The 20,457-nt window shown below is 41.7% G+C and overlaps 2 protein-coding genes across 4 annotated transcripts in view; one reads left to right on the forward strand and one right to left on the reverse strand.

Moving 5' to 3' along the window:
- Nucleotides 1–106: 106 nt before the first annotated feature.
- Nucleotides 107–9,338, forward strand: bcl7a (BAF chromatin remodeling complex subunit BCL7A). Its single transcript, XM_071466509.1, has 6 exons — nucleotides 107–275; nucleotides 2,375–2,456; nucleotides 3,136–3,232; nucleotides 4,345–4,494; nucleotides 5,582–5,685; nucleotides 6,601–9,338. The coding sequence occupies exons 1-6, from the start codon at nucleotides 184–186 to the stop codon at nucleotides 6,673–6,675; spliced, it is 600 nt and encodes a 199-aa protein (XP_071322610.1). The 5' UTR covers nucleotides 107–183; the 3' UTR covers nucleotides 6,676–9,338.
- A 4,102-nt stretch (nucleotides 9,339–13,440) lies between these two features.
- The window catches only part of clip1b (CAP-GLY domain containing linker protein 1b), a 33,070-nt gene continuing 26,053 nt past the window's right edge, over nucleotides 13,441–20,457 (reverse strand). For all 3 annotated transcript variants that reach the window (XM_071465852.1, XM_071465850.1, XM_071465851.1), the window contains 5 exons: nucleotides 17,752–17,857; nucleotides 17,484–17,649; nucleotides 17,348–17,400; nucleotides 17,119–17,231; nucleotides 13,441–16,793 (listed from right to left, as the gene is read on the reverse strand). In XM_071465852.1, the coding sequence (XP_071321953.1) occupies nucleotides 16,559–16,793; nucleotides 17,119–17,231; nucleotides 17,348–17,400; nucleotides 17,484–17,649; nucleotides 17,752–17,857 (673 nt within the window). In that variant the 3' untranslated portion in view covers nucleotides 13,441–16,558. The remainder of the gene's footprint in view (nucleotides 16,794–17,118; nucleotides 17,232–17,347; nucleotides 17,401–17,483; nucleotides 17,650–17,751; nucleotides 17,858–20,457) is intronic.

Genomic DNA, 20,457 nt, shown 5'->3' on the forward strand with positions numbered 1-20,457 from the left:
GTTCTCCCGCTCACCCAGCAGGAGACAGATCTGTCTTCATAGTGCAGCTGCAGCCGCGCTCCCCCGCCCTCCCTCTCTGTGCTCTATCGGCCCGCGCATGCGCAGTGGCTCCTCTGTGCGCTCTACTGTTTGCATTGTGTCTGAACTGCCGGCGAGCTTAAAAATATTATAACCACCGCGGCAATGTCGGGCAGGTCGGTCCGAGCTGAGACCCGGAGCAGGGCGAAGGATGACATCAAGAGGGTCATGGCCGCTATTGAGAAAGTACGGAAATGGTAAGAGGACGGAGAGAAAGAAGCAGGCTCGGTTATCTAACACGGGAGGCTTGTTGGGGGAGGAGAGGGAAGCAGCGAGTCGGAGTGAGGGATGAAACAGAAAGAAATTAAAGGACGGATTGAAGCGGGATCCACGGCAGATGTACCTGCGGCTCAGGTGCGCCGGGGCGCAGGAGCGCGGTGCGCCGCCCGGCCGCGGCTCGGCGGCGGAGCCAGACGTGAACCCGGGGTTGTTTTTTTATTTCTGGTCTCGCCGATTTTAACGGGAAGGGTTGAACCCAGAAGCCATTTCGATGCAGTCACATGAAGCCATCGCCGCCCGCTGTGGAGCCCGACGCGCGGGCGGCGGTCGGTTCAGGACCGAAACGTCCGATAAGTCTCGGCCCGGGGACAAATGCACGACGGCGCCGGAGCCGGAGCAGCTGGGCCCGGCTGCAGGTTCAAATCCAGCGCCCTGAGCCGCCTTTAGGTCCGGGAGAGGACGAGGCGCGGTGGGGGTTGGGAGAGGGAAGTCGGCTGCTGGAGCTCGAAGCTGAACACGTAGTGATCGGTCTGCGCGGTTCACTAATAAAAACATCTGATCCGCGTCCAGCAGCGCGGACACATGTGGTCAGCGAGGGACCCGAGCTTTGATCAGAGGTCCCCGGGTCGAAGTCAAAAGTTTTTCTGAGGGAAAAGTTGATCAATAAAAATATACGTCAAACTTAAACATGGTTTAGAGTGAATGTAAAGCACATGGGAGTTAACACATGTTTACTGACCTTTATGTTTCTAATGAGAATTAGTTTTCTGATGCTGTAAACTAACATTGTGCGCGAAAAAGTTACTGAACAGTGACTTCAAGATAGTTGATTAATCGACTAGTCAAACCACAGGCAATTGTTTTACTACTTGATCAATTATTTAGGTCATTTCTTTTAAAGCAAATATGCCAAAATTCCCAGATACTATTTCCACAAATGTTAATATTTGCTTTTTTCTTTGTTTTCTATAATAGTGAATCTAATAATTTTGCATTGTTGACTGTTAATTGGACAAAATGAGACAACTGATGATGTCAGCTGAGGTTTAGGCATTTTCTAAAATAATCTGCAGATTAACAAGTAATGAAAATATCACCTATGCTGATTTTAATGCACCACAGAGTTCTTCACATCATATTTATGGAGCAGGAATTATTAGTCAGCTCAATCAGAAGATTCAATTGTCTTATTTATTGGTTTATTTTTAAGCAGCAATGCCTAAAGTCACTGTTACCAGCGTCTTCAATGTGAATAATTGATGATTTTCTTTGTTTTCTGTGGATTTTGGACTTTTGATCAGACAGAACAAGTTATTTGAATATGTCAACTTAGGCTTTATGAAATGGAAAATTTACTTTTTTCACTATTTTCTGAGGAAATGATTCAGGGCTGCAACTAACGATTATTTTTATTAAGTGTTTTATATAATTATTCCCTCAAGTACGTGTGGTGATGTATAAAATATCAGAAAATGTCACATCACAATTTTCTAAAACCCACAGTGATGTCTTTTAATGGTGTTTATCGTATTGTATTATAGAGACATAATGACTCTGTGGGATTCAGTAGTGATTTTAGAGCATATTTATTATTTATTAGTTATTTATCAAGAAAAAAGGTAAAACATTCACAGGATTCAGCTTCTCAGATGTGATCATTTGCTGCTTTTCTCTGTTTTATATCATTGTAAACTGAATATCTCTGGGTTTTGGGCAGACAGAACAATAATTAGACCATGTAGTAACTGGCACTGGAAAATTAATGACTGTTTTTAACTGATTAACATTTTGTAGACTAAATGGCTAAGAGGTTGTTTGAAAAAAAATGCGGAGAGATAAACTGCTCATGAAAATAATCTACAATTGCAACCCAAGACTAACCTCAGTGTACCTGTAGCACTTTTAGCTCATTTCTGTATAATATCCCTGCAGTGCTTTGTGACAGGGAGCTGCTTTCACTTTTTACTTTACATGATTTCAGTGCATCTTGATGTAGACGTGTCGGTGTGATAATGTTCTGCATCCCAGAGGCTTTGAGTCATCTTCTGTTTTTTTTTTTTTTTTACCTTCTATACAGGGAGAAGAAATGGGTGACTGTTGGAGACACGTCCCTTCGCATCTATAAGTGGGTGCCAGTGATGGAGCCCAAGTCAGATGACGTGAGTTCAGCCTCTTCAGTGACATCAACACACACACTTGTAACCACATATTTTACATTTTACTTGTAGTTATTTGACAGATGCTTTTATCCAGAGCAGCTTAGGAGTGAGGGACTAAAGCTTATTTTACACATACAGTTAATTTGACTCCTGTTTCCTGTAGCTTTTAATGGATCTGCACACAGTTCCCTGAACGTTACATTGGACATGCAGCTGAAACAAGACAACAAAGCTAAACAAAGTACAGCTGAATCAATCAGTCAGTGAATTGATTAGTAGAAAATGATTCATCATCTATTTTATTGATGATTGTTAAAGACATTTTTCAAACTGAAATACCAAAAATTCTTTGGTTTCAGCTTCTCCAGTGTGAGGATTTGCTGCTTTTCTCTGATTTATAAAATTGTAAATTTAATGTATTTTATTCCAAAAATGAATGAATGAATGAATGAATGAATGAATGAATTGAGCTTCAATCAAGCAACTGATTAGTTTTAAGAGCTATTGCATGCAGGCAAGAAGGTGGAAAAAGTTGAATATTAACAACACACAATGTCTTTATTTAGTTCAAACTGTTGCTGTAACCTACACCAGTTCATTTTTGTTTATCCTCACATGTTAATTGAATTTTAATGGAGCTGTCGTGTGTTTGAACGTTGTACTTTTTCTCTCACTGTAGAAGAACAAGAACAAAAAGAAGGGAAAAGATGAGAAATACGGCTCAGAGGTGACGACTCCAGAGAACAGCTCCTCTCCAGGCATGATGGACATGCATGGTAGGTACTGAAAGCCTTAAAGGGTGAGGTTGGTGATATTCTATAGTCCTGTTATTGACAGTCAATACCATGAAAAGGTCAAAACCAGTGATGTGTTAGTTTGTCTCTCGACACTTTTTGACCTCTCTGTGCTTGTCAGACTGAAGTCCACTGGTTCCTACTGGAGAGCTTCAGAAATATATAGTTTCATTTTTAAAAAAGCCTCAGTGCTTGGTTTAACCAGCTGGGCGCTGTAGTTTCTAACAAACGTCACTAAGACAGGAGGAAACGGTGCATTTATTGGGGCCTATTTTCAGCGGCGCATTAATCCGCATTTGATGAACTAGTGAGTGTTTGTGGGCTTGATTCAAAATAAACTACAGAGTGTGTCTTCATGGTAAAGAAGGAGGTGGTTCATTAACAGTGTGGCTCAGTGATGTGTTTTTAAAGCTCCATCCAGTCTAAAGGTAGATGTCCACGTGTTTGTGATTATAAAGCAGGTCTAGTTTCTATATTAATACTGTGAAAGTATCAAAGCCTCAGTCCACAGAGAAATGCACACAGCCTGTATTCAGACACTGAGCCTTAAAACCAGCCGTCAGGACTTCTGGAACTTTGTGATGTCACAACAAAGCAGTCACCACCCTCAGCCATGCCCCAAGCCCCGCCCATCTGGACCCACCATCCAACCTTATAGGAGATGTAAAACTACACTGAGATGGTTTTTGGTTCTTAAAACCACAAATATATCTTCTGATAAAGATCAACACTTCAGATAAAACACTGGAGAAGTTTAAAACATGGACCTTTAATCGTTATTGAACAACAGTGAAGCTCTACGTCTCAGAGGAATGACATATATCAGGCTTTAGATACTCAGATAATACAGATAAAACTAGATCAATTTATAGTTGGTTTTAGTCTTTTCATGGGATTTATTGTCAAAAAGAAAAATATAGAATAACGGCAGACTTGTTCTTTAAATCACCGAGAATGAAAAGAGTTGTTCAGAGACACCTTTAAACATCTAAAAGAAGCGTATTGATTGTTTGTGTTTGGGTACCGAGGGTTTTGTGTCTGAAGGTGAAAGTTGTACAATCTCAAACTAAAACGACTCAATCTGTCTCCGCTAGACGACAACAGCAACCAGAGCTCGATCGCTGACTCATCCCCAGTGAAACAGGAAAACAGTTGTAGCACCAGCCCCGCCCCAGAGCCCACCGCCTTGTCTCACCGTGAGAACAGCGAGGCCAAGACTGACCAGAGCCCAGACAGCAAGAGGGGTCAGACACACTCTCACACACACACACACACACACACACACACACACTCCTCACCGTCCTCCTGTCTGACCCGGTGAGCAGCTAGCAGGTGGCGGTGATGCTGCACGGCTGATCAGATGGAAGATGAGCCACATCCTGTTTTTGTTTTTTTTCCCCCTCTGATCTTATCTCTGTGTCGTCACATCAGGACAAACAGAGTCACACTGAGAGATAATTAGAGCGACTGCTTCCCTATCATTAAATATACAAACTGAAAATACAGAAAGGGACACAGACGCAGTGCAGCTGTGGCCACGCTGCTCCCCCAGAGAGTTCAGCCGTCAACCTTCTGTCTCCCCCGTTACTCTCATCCTTTTTACACTTCGACCTCGCGCCTGAACAAACTCCAAGTCACCACAGAGATCTCTCAAATAACATTTCTGTAACACTTCCAACATGACACGAGTCTGAACTGAAATCCATCTGATGAAGGTAAAAGGCTGCAGCGGCTCAGTGAACCCACAGATTCAACACACAGCTTCTTTGTCATGTAGAGAACATGGCAACAAATGAATTATTCATCACATATTCACAAAAACAGCAAATAAATCATGAAACTCTGAATGAGACGTTTAAGTTCTCAGATCAGATCAGGTTTTTTTTCCCCTCACAACGTGGAACAAGGGTTTAAAAAAAAAAACAATTCCATCTCCATTCTTACATTATAAAATAACCCAACTAGAAACTGAATCGATTCATAATTAAGTGTAACAGTCCTGTCATTATTGTAAAAGTCTCCTTTGTCTGAGTGAGATGGAAAAAAGCCGTCACATTAACAGACGACGGTCACGAACTCCTCGTCTGAGAAGGACTGAATGAAAGTTTCTCTCTTGCTGCTGAAGCTGAACTGACTGACTCAGCTGGGTCGATCCAGTTACACTCTGCAGTTACTCTGCTCGACCACCCAGCGCCGTTAAAGTGTGAGGAAGCTGAGTCTGCAGCTGCAACACGTCGGCCACAGTGTGCAGGGTGTCGGTCCCCGGTGTGTTTGCTGTGAAGTGTGTAAACATGCTGCTGTTCTGATGTGTCGATGTGTGATAATCTGCAGGTAAGACCATCCCTTCATCAGAGACCTCAGAGAGAGCACAAAGTGCCAAGAGAGACAGTCAGTCCTCAGGGGAGAAGGACTCTCCAGACAGCAAAGCCACTCAGGTACGAACACCTCTGCACGTCTGTCTTCACGGTGGACTCCCACCTGATCCACCAGGTCCACACTCTGCTCACTTGTCTCTGTAACTTCTGCAGCTACAGCCACAGAGACCACATTCACAGGTGGTCTGGGTCACACGTGGTGTGAACACAGATGCATCCTGGGCCACGTTGAAGGACGGCGTCCTCCACTGACGTCCTCTGACACAGTCTGATTAGTCCCAACACAGTTTCATCGTGAAGCCAAAAGATTTGACTATTTCTAATGGATAAAACCTGATTTCACTGTCGAGCTGTGAGCAGAGAAGTGATTCACTCAACTGGACCGTGCCCCGCTCTCTCGCTCTCGCTCTCGCTCTCTCTCTTTCTGAGATCCAATCAGAAGTGGTCGCTCGAGATTTTAAAACCAGGTGTGAACTGACGAACTTAGAGCTGACCACTTGTGAGTGGAGCTCACTTCCTGCTTTAGAAGGACAACAGCAGGACGTGTATTTATGTCAATGTTTTAATTATGTAAAGTACAATACAGCAGTACTTTATAAATACAGCAGTACTTTATAAATACAGCAGTACTTTATAAATACAGTAGTACTTCATACTTTCTGTCTTTGAATTCCCAGTTACAGAGTTTACTGAGCTTAAAAAGTCTTTATTTGCTCCACATGAAATTATAAATACTTTGAAATTCCACAGTGTAAATGAAACGAGGAAAGGCAGAAAAAACAAACTGAAATACCAGAAAATAAGTGACGGACAAAAAAACTAAAGTAGTAAAATACAAAACCTACAACCAGACCACATCAGTGTGCGACTGTGTGACTTTTTGAAATCTGAAATGTCGTTTTGTTGTGTGGTTTTCTTTAAAGACGTGTGTGTTATTCCCAATGACTGAACATCATCTGTCTGTGTTGGTTGCAGGACCTAGAGGTGGACGCCCCACCCAGCAAGAAAAGCAAACTGGAGTCCTCGTCTCAGGACTTTGAGGAGAGTTAAATGTTTGGGGCTGAGTTGTTTCTCTCCTTCACCCTCCCTCCTTCCCTCCTTCCCTCCCTCCCTCCCTCCTTAGATAATTTAGGGCTAATGGACACATTGGCCTCCCACTCCTCTCTCTCTCTCCCCTCCTCCCCTTCTTCACCCAAACTCCTCAATACCAAAGGGAGAATGGACGTCTCTCTTCCTCCCTCTCTCTCTCCCTCCCTCCCTGACGTCTGCCCCCCCCCCCCCCCCTCCAATTTGTCACCTTTGCCCTAACACTCCTCTGCCACAGAGGGAGAATGGATATTACCTCTATTCACTGGTCCCCTCCGTGCTTCCTTCCAGTTCTCCACTTTTTCACTAATGCCAAGAGAAGCTCTGAACCCAGGCTGCGATCCCCTCTGTGACCGGGGGCGGCGCTGTCAGCCCAGCCCAGCCCCGCCCCGCCCAGCCCAGCCACCGCCAGGCCAGACCACAAACCCTGACCTGCATCTGTGACTAGAAGAGTTAACACTGGGGATCTGAGATTAGGACGAGGTTGATCCCGGATGCTGCTCTGAGACCGCTTTTTAAAACGTTTCACTGCTAATGGTTTAGCTCAGGATAACTCAAGAGGCTAACCTGGTCTCAGATCAGTGGCTGGGGGGGGGGGGGGGAGACCTCCACCCTAAGACCACGTCACTTCAATCCTCCCGATTCGCCTCCTGTTAGACTAATGTTCTATATTTGTTTAGGAAATGTTTAGGGTTTTTTTCTCAGGAGGGTCAATGCACTGTTATGGTATGTCACAATCGATCACAGATAGATTTGCTGCTGTAGTGGATGTCTTTTTTCTCTATCCATGAAAAGTTCTCCAGTCACATGTTTTTTTTTTTTGTTTTTTTAAAGTGAGTTAGTTTGTGGTTCGTAGAGGAGGACGATGACGGTACTGGTCAAGATATAAACTCTTGGATGAGTAGTGAAGACAAGCATAGGTAGCATAGGTCCTGAAGGTGTGCCTTGAGTTGCTACGATTAAATACATGTTTTAGGTCAGACAGGCTTTGAATTACAATTTTGGTGCCATTTTTTTTTTTTTTTTTTTTTTTAAATAATCATCACTAATCAGTTTGATCCGATATTTAGATTCAACTACAACCATTTGATCTAATTTAAAGGAATAGTTCAGCATTTTTGGGAAACGAGACTGATTCTACTTTCATGTCTATTTTGTTAAACACAAAGCTACAGCCAGAGGTGGTTAGCTTAGCTTAGCTTAGCTTAGCATAAAGACTGGAGACCTAGCCTGATTCTGTCAGCCTACCAGCACCTCTAAAGCTCATTGGTCAACACGTTAAAAAAAAAAAATTTTTTTTCAAGAAATAAGACAAACTGTGGTTTTATATGTGGTGACTTCCTGGTGGAAAACTAAAGTTTTTGTACGAATAAAAAAACTAAAGAAATTATAGTGTGTTAATCAGTGATCTTAAGAGGTGCTGGTACCTTTGGACAAAGCCACGCTAGCTGTTTCCCCGTTTCCAGCCTTTATGCTAAGCTAAGCTAACTGCCTCCTGCTTGATGTTTACCTGACAGACGTCTTGTTTCAGTCACGTTCCCCGAGATGTCAGAACAGTTTCTTTAAATCAGCTGGAGACTGGAATTTGAACACTACCCAGAAGTTGAATCCTGTCTTCTGGACATCTGAACAAACCTCATCAGTCAGAACTCCTGGTCTGCGTTTACTTCAGGTGCCACTGTGTCGTCGTTTTTTCCCTCCAAAGTAGAAACAGACCACCTGCTGATTCTGGTTTTCCCACCTGCTCCGCCATCATGACTTTCATTTCCTCGCTCCCCACCTCTGTACATGTTCTGTGTATCACTACTATCTATGACCGACAAATGTTTCTGTAGCTCACGTCAGAAGGGTCCGGGCTTTTAGCTCAAACATTGGTTCTAATCCTCCTTCAAGGTGCTGTCTGTCGGCTGAATCCATACACGTGTGGCATCGAGCTCTCGGTTTTGTGCAGATTTGTGCAATTTACTTGAACTTCATAGTACGGATTCAGACCTATGACCTCTAATGTACAACCTCACACGTGTTAAGATTTACTTTGATTAATCAATATTGTGAATATGGATTGAAATCAATTGAATCACTGCAAACCAATGACTTCATTACATAACAGGGGCTATGGAAGTACTTCATGACACAGAATTACTTGATCAGATTTCAACAAATCAGCATTCACATGGATGGAGAGAAAAGAAATAAAAAAAAGACAATTGTCTCAGTTCAGCGGATGGATTAGCATATACCTCATTCCCAGTCCAGCAGCGCTGGAACTTAAAATGCTATTGTATCGACATTAACAGTTATAAACAGCATTATGTACACTCAGTTTAAGAAAAAAATCTCACTTATGTTGTAGCTTTCACCTGATCGAGCCGATTGCTTATAGTTTGCTCATAACTGTGCGTAAGGAAAAAACAAACAAAAAAAAAAGCTGTGAGATATAAAATCTTGTATGTTGTTTTTTTTTTTTGTTTTTTTTCTGTTTTTTTTTTTTTTTCTTGGGACCATTTTCTTTCACTTTAGATCTTGTACAGATTTATGGTTTGGTTTGACTTATTTATTCCATCAGTAGTGCTTGGTTTTTATCATGTCCAATGGTTTTGTTTTCTTAATAAAATTCACAAAACTTGTTGGTGTTTTCGCGACTGTCTCAGTGTTAGAAATCTCACCTACATATACATGAAGTACTCAGACCCCACACTTCTCTGTGTTGTAGATTTAAACTTTACTCATCAATCCACGCTCAATAATCCACAATGACAAAGTGAAAACATCTTTTTTGAAATTTTTTAAATGTAATAAAAAACAAAAACTACAATCTCACTTGCAGAAGTATTCAGACCCTTTGCTGTGTCCAGGTGCATCTTGTTGCTGTAATTATCACTCAGGTGTCTCGAGCTTGACTGAAGTCCACCTGTGGCAAATAGAGCCGACTGGACCGTGTTGAGAAAGACACACGCCTGTGTATTCAATTCAATTCAATTGTATTTGTATGTCCTCAGCGCTGGACTTACCATGGTATGTTTGTGTTCTTGAGTGCACGACTTAGCAGAACTTGTTTCCTTATTGTTTGTGATTTAAAATTAATTAAAAATATTATTAATGCAACTTTAAGATAACAGAACTTTAATGCTGAAAATGCTAAATTAACTAAATCTATCACAAAAACTATTGTTTGTCAGAATGAAACACACACTTGTCACCAAAGAAAGTTCAAAGAAATGTATTCACTCATCAGAATCTGAGCAGGTTCCAGTCAACAAACCGGATGTGCCTCTGTGTGGGGGGGTGTGATGTTTCCCTCCGGCCGCTGGGGGGGTGTATGGTGAAGGCCGAGGCCGCCCTCAGTGCTCAGGTGTCGGTTGTTTCTGCCTGAACTCTGTGGACAGTTTATTATTGTGATTGACTCCATTTATTACAGACACTATTAAAAAAAGCATCATGATGCAAAGTATCGGTGAAGACGTCTAACCAATCAGAGCCCAATGAGCTGCCGCATAGAAAAGTGTTGGACAAATGCTGCATTCACTGCCGCTCGGATAATCCCGTTTTTGTCGTGTCTTTCCTTTGACTTCGGTGTGTTCATGTGCTTTGGAGTCTGAATGTGGAAAAAATCACAGTTTCCAGTGTTTGTGTCACTTATTAATGAATAACTCCTCTGACTGATCCACGCCACTCTGCGTGGGCAGGAAATGAGGGTTACAACCTAAAACCATGTTACAAATTAATAAGTTAATTAATATGATAATGACATGATGTGATAATATGATTTTATGTTTCCAGCTGGTAAAACGCGCCGCAGGTGCCTGGCAACGGTTGCTAGGTTACAGTCGCCGGGGCTTCAGGTGAGGTACGCACTGCGCTCTGGCGTCACGCTGCGCAATGGAAGGCTCTGACGTCACGTAGAATGCCTCTGAAGTTGCGACCCACGCGACTGATGACGTAATAAAGGCATTATATGTGGGGCATGTCCATCCTGCCTGCACGCTCGCACAGACTCTAAACCGGGGAGGTCACAGCACACGGTCGTCATGGATCCAAGAGGATCACCAGGACCGGTCCAGATCCCGGAGATTGAAGTGGATGCTCTTCGTCCGCTGGTTGAATCCTTTTTCATGAGGATGACAGAGGAGCAGTGGACATTGCTAAAATCAGGGACACCTGACGATGCCACGAAGGTTATGTTGGCAGATCTGTTAATGGAACTCATAACATTTGTCTCCAAAGTTGTGCTGATGGCCATTAACAAGCCATACGCATACGTGTCTGACGAGCGGGTTCAGTCCAGTTTGGGCAACTCACTCTGTCAAAGTTTCGCTGAGGTTCTGGACGTCGAGGAAGTCCAGTCTTCCAGCTCGAAAGATCTGAAAAACCTGTTCATGCAAGAGGTCGCAGAAAGTATCAGCTCTGTCCTCGCTAATGGTTTTACAGGACCTCAACTAAGTCACCTGACTCCCCCCCAAAAACTTAACACCATGGTTTGTAGAGCCTGCAACATGTTACAGGAATTCCTGATCAAGATGTGCAAACCACAACCACAAAGAAGTCCGACCATTTCCATATCCATAGAGACAGAAGACCAAACCGAGCCAGTGAGTACAGCATCTGTGCACGAAATAATCACAAAGGAGGTGAGTAAAATCACAGAACCTCTTTGGGTTGAAGTGCCAGACTCAGACTCTCAGCTGCTGCACTCTGAATCCTCTCTGGAAATTAAAATTTTTGCAGAGGACATAGCTCAGTCAAGAGCAGAGACGGAGCCAGAATCGATGGGACCAAGCCTCAAATCCCAACAGGGGAAAGGAGCGGGAACGAAGATAACGAACTTCTTTGCAAAGATGTTCGTCAGGGTATCCATCCATCGACTAGTGGCACAAGTGAAGAACAAATTCCAACAGGACCCCACAGCTGAAAGCAGGGAGTCAATCCAGTCGCTCATGGCTGGCGTGAACTCTCTGCTTCTGACAGAAGACAGTGAACAAGCCGGCGGAGATGAGACGAGTGCGCTGCAGAGATTCCAGCACCTTCCATCTCCTGAACTTCTGACGTTCACACAAGATTTGAGCGATTTGCTCTACACTCACATCACGGACGGGAAGACGCCAGAGATTAGTGCTGCATCACTGGGAACCGAGACCGTGCCTGCTCCTGAGGCACGTGCTAACATGTACGTCGACATCCAGAACAAAGTGCTTCGCTTCCTGGCACTGACGTGCTGGTGGCTGAGGAGTCAGGCTAGCAGCCACAGCGACAAGGTGAAACAAGCTTTAATAGACACTGAGCTTCTGGCAACATCGCAGCTCCCAGAAGAGACGGGACCAACGGCTGCAGCGCCTGAATCGGTTAGTGCCCAGTCACAGCCTGGATCTGCACAGGATGCAACAGAGAAGGCAGAAGAAAACAAAGTGTTGGTCATGATCTTCATGGAGCAGCTCATCACGCAGATAATGACAAACGCAAAAGTGAAGTGGTCCACTTCGAACATCAACACCATTACTGAACATCTGTTCGAGAAAACATGGGCCGAGGTCAAAGACACAGATTTTGATGTTACCCCTCAACGTTTCAGTCACCTCCACATGGCCGTTTTCAAAGATCTGTGCAAGAGATGGGGCAACGCAGAGATGGTCCTGGCTTCCATGATCTTGAGGAAACCAGAGCTTGAAAACTGCATCGCCTCATCTCTCAAAACTCACCTGACCCAGCGCAGAAGCACCTGCACATCCTCCTCCAGCGTCACGTGTGTCATCACGTAGAGGAACAGCTTCCGTCCTGCCTCGGATCCAGGTAACCTCCTGCTCCAGTGGCCCCTGTCCCGTCAGGAACAGAAACCAGTGGAGCAGGAGGTTACCTGGATCCGAGGCAGGACTCAAGCTAACCCCCCCACCCCCACCCCGATTACCCTCTACTCCTCTCCTCCTCTCCTCCCTTCCCTTCCTCCTTCCCACCAAAAAAAACAACAAAAACAAAAAAAATCACCAGCATTAAAAAAAAAAAAAATTAAAAAAATTAAAAAATTAAAAAAATTAAAAAAGAAAAAAAAAAGAAAATTCAACTCAGACTCAATTTTTTCTATTACCACATTCCCACATTAGTATAAAGTACAATGGAAACTGTGTGTTCTGTTGCAACAGTGTTGGTTCACATTAAAATCAACCATAAATAAATTTAAACCATGAATGAGTCGACTCAGCTCGGTCTCATCATGTCATCGTCAATCTCTTTTTCTTTAAGAGATTAAAGCTGGTTCAGTTTGTTCAGCTCATTCACAAAAAAAAAAAAAAAAAAAAAAAAAAAGTCCCCTGGAGCTCATGAAAAATGGAGCAGGGTCTTTGTGCTGCCTGAACCTCTCAGGAGTAAATGGATCTGAGGATGAAACTATAATGAGCAGTACAGCAGTTTAACTATATTGTCCTGTTAGAAAGAAGTCGTGGAGCTGTTTGCTCCTGCTGCAGTGAACAAACACAAACACAGAAGCTTTTTTTTTCTTAGTATTTCTATTGGACTGTTCAGGAGTATACAGTACATAGAAAACAGTGACATTTTACACCACATCAACATCTGTAAAATGGTCTGAACATTTGGAAACCATTTATACGCTGTGCCTGAAAGTGTTACATATAAAACATTACAATAATAATTAGACATATCACTTATAAAGTACACAATGTTTTAAAGTCTATACAAATGGGCTTTGTTTTTCCCCTGGAGCAGAAACCTCCTTATACAACGTCAATCTTATCAACAGGGCAGAAAAATAAAATGTAGTACACATAAAAGCTATTTTTGTTCCATGGCACTGTGTACACATTTATCAGAAGGAAGCTTCTGATTCCTATTTACAAAGTCTAGTGTCAATGGTTAGTCACGTCATGTATTATACACTGTTACACTGGAAGATTCAATATGATCCAAAATTGTGCTTAAGAACAAGATAAGTCAAATACATGTTTTTATACAGGGTTAATTTAAAGGATTAGTTTGACATTTTATTCACTTTCTGGCAGAAAGTCACATGAGAAAACTGATATCACAGTCGGTCAGTTTAAAGCAGAATCAACAAATAAAAAAGACGTTGTCTTTTTTATTTGTCTTTCTTGTTAAAACCTGATGCCTACATTACCCACAATGCCACTAGATGCCCAGTTTGGTCATAGATTCAAGAGATGAGGAACGAGCCACAGAAATCTAATAAACTCACTTCTCTCTCTAGCTCCAGACCCCCAGTTTTTTTTTTAAATTTATTTTTAATTTTTCAAACCTTCATGTTCTTCAGACCCGAGCACTATTTATTAAATTTCACACAGCTCTTTCCTGAGCCTCAAAAAACTTCATGTAATATTTCTCACATAGGCAACAGTACCTGTAAACACACCTGTGATAACTCCAACAACTATTTCACCTGGTTCATGTGCGACATGGAGCCAGGCTAACTGATTCCCCTGTTCCCAGGCTTTGTGCTAAGCTAACCTGCTGTAGCTTCATATTTGCAAGACAGATATGAAAGTGGTATCGATCTTCTCATGTAAAAACCTCTTATGCAAAAGCAAATGAGTATGTTTCCCAAAATGTCAAACTTGAGCTGTAAAGAGGGCAGTAGTACTGAACAATCTGCACTGACCTTTATGATAAAATAACTTTTAAATAACGTTAGAATCAGGACATTAAAGCGCCGTATGTTTCTGTTGAATCTTTAAAGTGGACAGTGCAAGTCTAAGTGAGTAGAGGCTTCTATAGTTTCATCTGGGTAAGTTCCTGTAACATGAGGCAGATGCATTTTAAAAGCCCACCTATACTACAGTAGTCCTAGTTCAGACTATACACTGTCACTCAGTGCTAGCTTATTTCCCTGTGGGGACATCACTGGTTAGTGAAAGATTAGACAATAAATAACAAAACGTAAAAACTCCATCATCAACGACAACAAGTCCTCAGTAACTTTCAGTGGCATTAATAAAGGACATTAACCTATATGTTGACCTATAGAAAGGTAAATACACAAAAATGTTAAAACAGAAAGTTCATTCGTGACCTTAGAAACAGTTGCTGACAAAATAACCACATCATAAGGTCCATTTAGTAGTTGTTCTGGAGCTTACAGTTTAGTTGCCCACTAGCAAAGCCTGACGATAAGTCCTAAAAATTTTAAAGATCTATAATTTCCTGACAACTGTGCAAATTCATCTGCTGACAAAGACTGTGTGATATGATTGAAAGCTCCAGAAAACGGATTAAATGGACCTTATAATGAGATAGTTTTGTCAAACACAAAATGCTGTAGTGCCGCTTCATCCAAGAAAAGTAAGCAAGTAAAGAAATAAACTGACCTTTATGTGGATAATATGTGATGTGTCCCTTTAACTCAATGTCTACTTACTAGCTTTTTCTGAAGCTTTCATTTGTTTCTCATGGCCTTCATAAACAGATGTAAACACAGGAGCAAACTCGGGAACCGACTCTGTGAGATTCAGTTAAAAGCTCCAGAAAACCACGATTTCCAAGGTCAAGACTGAACCTCTCTCAAGTTAAATTGTTATTGTGAGTTTACCACAGGTTAACATTTAGAATCAGGGCCACTAAAAAAATCTATTAGTATCTATAGTATTTTGAGAATAAAATTTACGAGAAAAAAGTCGTAATATATGAAGTGTAAAGTTGTGATATTGTGAAAACATTCACAATATTAGAAAAATTAAGTTGTAATATTTAATGATGAATGAAAAAAATTGTAATATATATGTTATATCTTGAGATAAAAAACTTTAAATTTTGAGAATTTTAATATTACAAGATTATTGTCAAAATATTTCAAGAATAATGTCAAAATATTTCAAGAATTAAGATGAGTTATTACGAGAAAAAAGTTGTGATATCTTGAGAATAATGTAGTAGTATTTCTATAAAAGTATTATTTCGAGAATTATACTGTAATATTATGAGAACGTCCCAATATTTTGAAGATAATGTTGCAATATTTTGAGTATAATGTAACATACAGTAACATACAGTAAACATAAAGTGGTAAAACGTGTCAAATAGTCATAATGTTTAGAGAATAAAGTAGTGATATTTTGAGATTATGTTATTCTTCAAAATATTACTTCATATACTACAACTTTTTTCTCAAAATATTAATTTTTTGAGGTCGAAATCGATTTTTTTCTCATAAAAATTAAAAATCTATTCTGCAAATGTTAAAATCATTTTTTCCTACAAGTGGCCCTAATACTCTGTTGTAAGTTGATACACTGGACGAAGGGCTTTGTAAAACATTACGAAACATAGAACATTAGTAAACTGTTTGACATGGCAGCATCGCTCTCTGATTGGTTCGTAGCCGTACAGCCTGAGGAATGTGATACAGAGGACAGGAATGTAAAGTCGGAGAGGAGCCTCAGTTTCCCTTCAGTTTTAACTGCGCTTCACTTTGTTGCATCACTTTTTTTTTTTGATAGTTAACAAATAAAGCCCAAAAATCAACAGATGTAAAACTTCACTTCTGCTTATTTTAGAAACAAACTTAAATGCAAAACAACACGTTAAAAAACGACAAGTGCATTGGACGGATTCCTTTTGTCATTAACATCAATATTGCACCAAAGCAGCATATTTGGACGAGCATTCTGCATCACAGAACAGTTTATCTTCAGAGAAAAGAGCTGAGATCAGGACAGTGGCTACCAGTGAGATGCATAAATACAGTATAAAAATACCTTATGGAAAAATCTGCAGGCATGTCGGGCTGGATTTTGGGAAATGCAACAGGAGAGTAGAAGGTGAGAAGTGCTTAAGGGGAAGAAGAAAGAGGAGAGGGAAGGGATTAAAATGTAGGGAGAGAGTTTTTGGAACCTCAGAAGGTCTGGTCATCGTTGCAGGACTCCGTGGCGTGTCCGAAGGCCTCGCAGATGTCGCAGTAGGGCCTCTCGTCAGCCGGGTTGCCGTGATAGGTGGTGTGAGGTACAGAGTCGGGGCTCTGGGCCTGAGTGGGACAGTCCTCAGTGTCGTGGAGGTCAAAGCAGTCGCAGATGTCGCAGAACAGCCGGGGGGTCGGCTTCTTTTCCCGCTTTGACACACCCTCATCGAAACTGCGTGACAAAGAGAAGATGAAGTTTAATTTTAAGTTTTACAGCTTAACCAGGACTGAAGTGAAACATCAGTCTGAGGCTCAGAGAGAAGTTGGAGAGAACCTTTTCTAATACACCGTCCCTCTGGTGGGATGTTTGGCCTTGGTATTGCTACTTTAGCTGTTTCTGTATTTATCAGACTCAATCTTCAGGCTATCTCATCAAATTCTACCTTTTTTAATAGACTGAAGTTTCCTGATTCTCTCTGTGGAAAGTGTGTTAGGACCCAGACTTGTGGCTGTGGCTCGGCGTGTGTCTGTGTTATTTTATACTGTATGTTCGTTACCCATCAGTCCCGTCGTTGCCATTGAACTCAGCCAGAGCGAGTTTCTTCAGTTTGATCTTCAGCTCCTCGTTCTTCCGCTGCAGGTCCACAATCACACTGTTCAGGAAGTTGATCTGATGGAGACAGTAAAGACACAGATCACCTTCATGTGGGCTCAGATGGGAGTGAAGAACCCTGAACATGACCTGCAGCATAAAATAAGTTAAGGGAAGCATCCGGACAGTCTCACCTGTCCCTCAGCGAACTCCTTCTCTTCCCTCAGCTGCTCCAGAGCTGCGTCTCCTGCACAAACACGACAAAAATCAGAAAACTGCTCGAAAACAAGAAATATCTCATTTCCAGATCAGTGTGAATGTTTTCATCACCTGATGGTGGAGCGTCCCTGTCCTCTCCCTCTGAGGCCTGCGTTCCCATGAGCCTCTGCTCCAGACTGTGAACGCGGCTCTGCAGCTGAGCTTTGTCTCTCTCCAACGTCTCCACAGCCGACTGCAGGGTCTTGGCCATGGCGTTTTCTCCTCGCAGAACTGCGATCTGCAGCAACAGAGTAAACAGATAAATCTCTCATCCAGCTCAGACTAAACGGTATAAAGGACGACTTTCCAAGAAACGAGAAGACAGGAGTACTGTGAGTACCTCTTTCCTCAGAGTTTCCAGTTCCCGATCTTTGTCTGAGATTAAGGCTCCAGTGGATTTCTGGAATTTCACGTCTCCCTCCATTTCCTGATTAGAGATGCTTTCTCTGTGGAAACACGGAGATTTATAGAGTGTACTGTTTGTCGTCTGCTCTCAAACTGCAACAAACTCAAACTCGGGGACGTCTTTGTTCAAAAACAGCTGCGAAATAAACCCAAATGTTTATCAGACTGAGTTCTGCCAGAATTTAGAGAGAGAGTCTTGGTCATTTTATCTTTGTCAACTCTTTGTTCTGTGTTGATCCTGATGTGGCTGTGTTATTAATATAATAGCAGCTGAAATAAAGCCTGATTGAAATCCTATGTAAACATGATCTGTCCCCAAACAGACTAAATCTAACTGCTTCAGGTGCAGTCCTATCCCGCCTTACTGCATGAATAAAGGTCATATCCTCTACATTTCTAGCACATATTATTCTCTAGTGCTCTGTTTTAGGCAGACACATGTGTTAAAAATAGATGAAGTATCTTATAGAGTGTACATTTTCCCAGAGCTTCTCCTATAAACCAACCTGCACTGGATATTATCTCCTCAGGATCGGGGTGTAAATGTCAGCCCATCTGGAGGCTGATGGATCTCAGTGGGTAACCAAAAGTTTACATGAGGTTTAGTTGATGAGGTTCATGTTATCAGCTGATGGCTCCCAGAGGAACAACCCACGCAGCTCATGGATGTTAATTAGCTCCACATTTCGCCACCTATTTTTTGCACATACTGTCACGGGTCTTTGTTGTCTCCTTTATTACTGTCCCACTTTAAACGTGAGCCTGACTTCACTGGGAATTTCATTCCACTTCCAGCATCAATACAATTTTAAGACGTAAATGATGCTTGATTTTAAACTCCATAAACCAAGTAATAAAGCAGCAAGAAACCAGGGATTCAATACAAATTCACACCTGTGAATCCTCTTTGTTGTGGCTCAGTGGGTTAATAGAACTGTTTTTTTATCCACGGCCTCCAAAATCAATTATAACACAACAGTGACACCCAGCTGACACCCCAACAACATCCCTGTTACAGCCTCTGTTACATTAATGAAGCTGGATGAGAAGCAGGTCGTTTCACTGAATCATGTCTCCTGTCTCTCTTTCCATGTTCACCTGAGAACACACACTCTCCCTCACATCATTTCTGCTTTAACTGATCAACACCTCTTCATTTCCCTCCGGCCAGAACCACAGAGCTGCCAGCTGCTCTTCACATCCCTCTGCCTTCACTTCTGTCACTTCGATGTTACACCACACGTCTTTGATCCATGACTGTCATCTTTTCTCAGTCCCTCATCATCCCCACTTTATTTAGCATTCACTCTCAACTTCAGTCGCTGCTCTGTAGAAGTGCTGAGATGTTTTAATCCTCTGATTACTAAGCTGAGACGACAAAGTCGGAGCTTCTTTTGTTTCCAGACTTAGAAAGGGCTTAAAATAAGACCAAACAACAACACAATAAATAGATTAAGAAACTAAAACCTAATTTTTAAAGTGTACATCTAAATGTCCGATTAGATATGATAAACCCTGCTGCTGTTCAGAAAACAAGATTTAATTTAGTTGGTTTCTGATAGCTGGTTCCATTTTGGATCCTGTTCCCAGTTAGGAAACACCTCTCTTTTCTCTCCTCCTTATTTTCTGTAGCAAAGACCAGAGTTGAGAAGATGGAGGTAACGTTAGCAGCTTCTCATTTCAAGCTGGTGCTGGTTAAAATAAAAAAAGAAAAAGAGTTTATCACCTCCAGATAATCACTGTTTGTCTGTTGGGTAATTTGCTCTCTCCTAGTTACTGACTGGATTCTGCCAAAGATTGTGAGTGAAAAGACGCCTCACTCTGTAACATCTCTCTACGACTGCCAGTGAACTGTGTTTCATATATTTCAGACCTTCTGCTGCTCAGGTTCAAGCTACAGGTTGTCATCAATTGAGTTAAGTTAATGTTAAGGTTGATTAATTTAGTAGCTGCCACTAAAAACAACAGCAGATAGACGATCACAGATCTAAACTAAACTAAAGACGCTAAACTTAATGGGATTTGAAACCATTCAGATTTGATAAGTGGATTTGATGCTGGATTAGGATTCAATGAAAGGCTATTGAAACCCCAACCCTACATCTTGATTTTCTCCTCAGCAGTTTATATGACACAGCCTTACAGTGGTTTTCATAATATTTGTCAAAAAGTAAGCTTTTAAAATCTATTTTGGTTGGTGACAGTGTCTCTGTTTTAGCACTGATAACGTGGAGTACCTCAGGGTTCAATCCTGGGACCAATATTATTTTCTATTGATACAGTTTTATTGCTTCCTCTTGGTCACATCATACCAGACACTGTTGTATTTCACTGTTGTAGAGACAACACTCTCCTGGTGAAGCTCAACAACCTGTCTCATTAAATGTAAAGCACATTTTTGAGTTTGTTAGCTACAATCAAATGAGAAATATTTGTTTAAAGTCTGAAAAAACAGAAGCACTTAAAGCAATTGTTTGGGAAACAGGCGTAACTCTCTCTTCTTGGTAAGAGTTAAATGAGAAGATACCACTCTCATATATCTTCACATCTGAATATGAAGTTACAGCAGGCAGTCAGTTATCTTAGCTTAGCTTAGACTGAAACATGCAGAAACAGCTAGCTGGGTTTTGTTTTAAGGTAA

Source organism: Trachinotus anak, unplaced genomic scaffold, assembly GCF_046630095.1.
Source record: "Trachinotus anak isolate AG129_WGS33_773 ecotype Australia unplaced genomic scaffold, CSIRO_AGI_Tana_v1 ptg000028l, whole genome shotgun sequence".
NCBI classification, from domain to species: Eukaryota; Metazoa; Chordata; class Actinopteri; order Carangiformes; family Carangidae; genus Trachinotus; species Trachinotus anak.

Bases quoted from the DNA above. Each gene is read 5' to 3' on its own strand.
- bcl7a (XM_071466509.1), top strand. From the start codon at position 184: ATGTCGGGCAGGTCGGTCCGAGCTGAGACCCGGAGCAGGGCGAAGGAT. The intron at 2,457-3,135 runs GTGAGTTCAGCC...CTCTCACTGTAG, and splicing joins TGGAGCCCAAGTCAGATGAC to AAGAACAAGAACAAAAAGAA. The intron at 4,495-5,581 runs GTCAGACACACT...GATAATCTGCAG, and splicing joins GAGCCCAGACAGCAAGAGGG to GTAAGACCATCCCTTCATCA.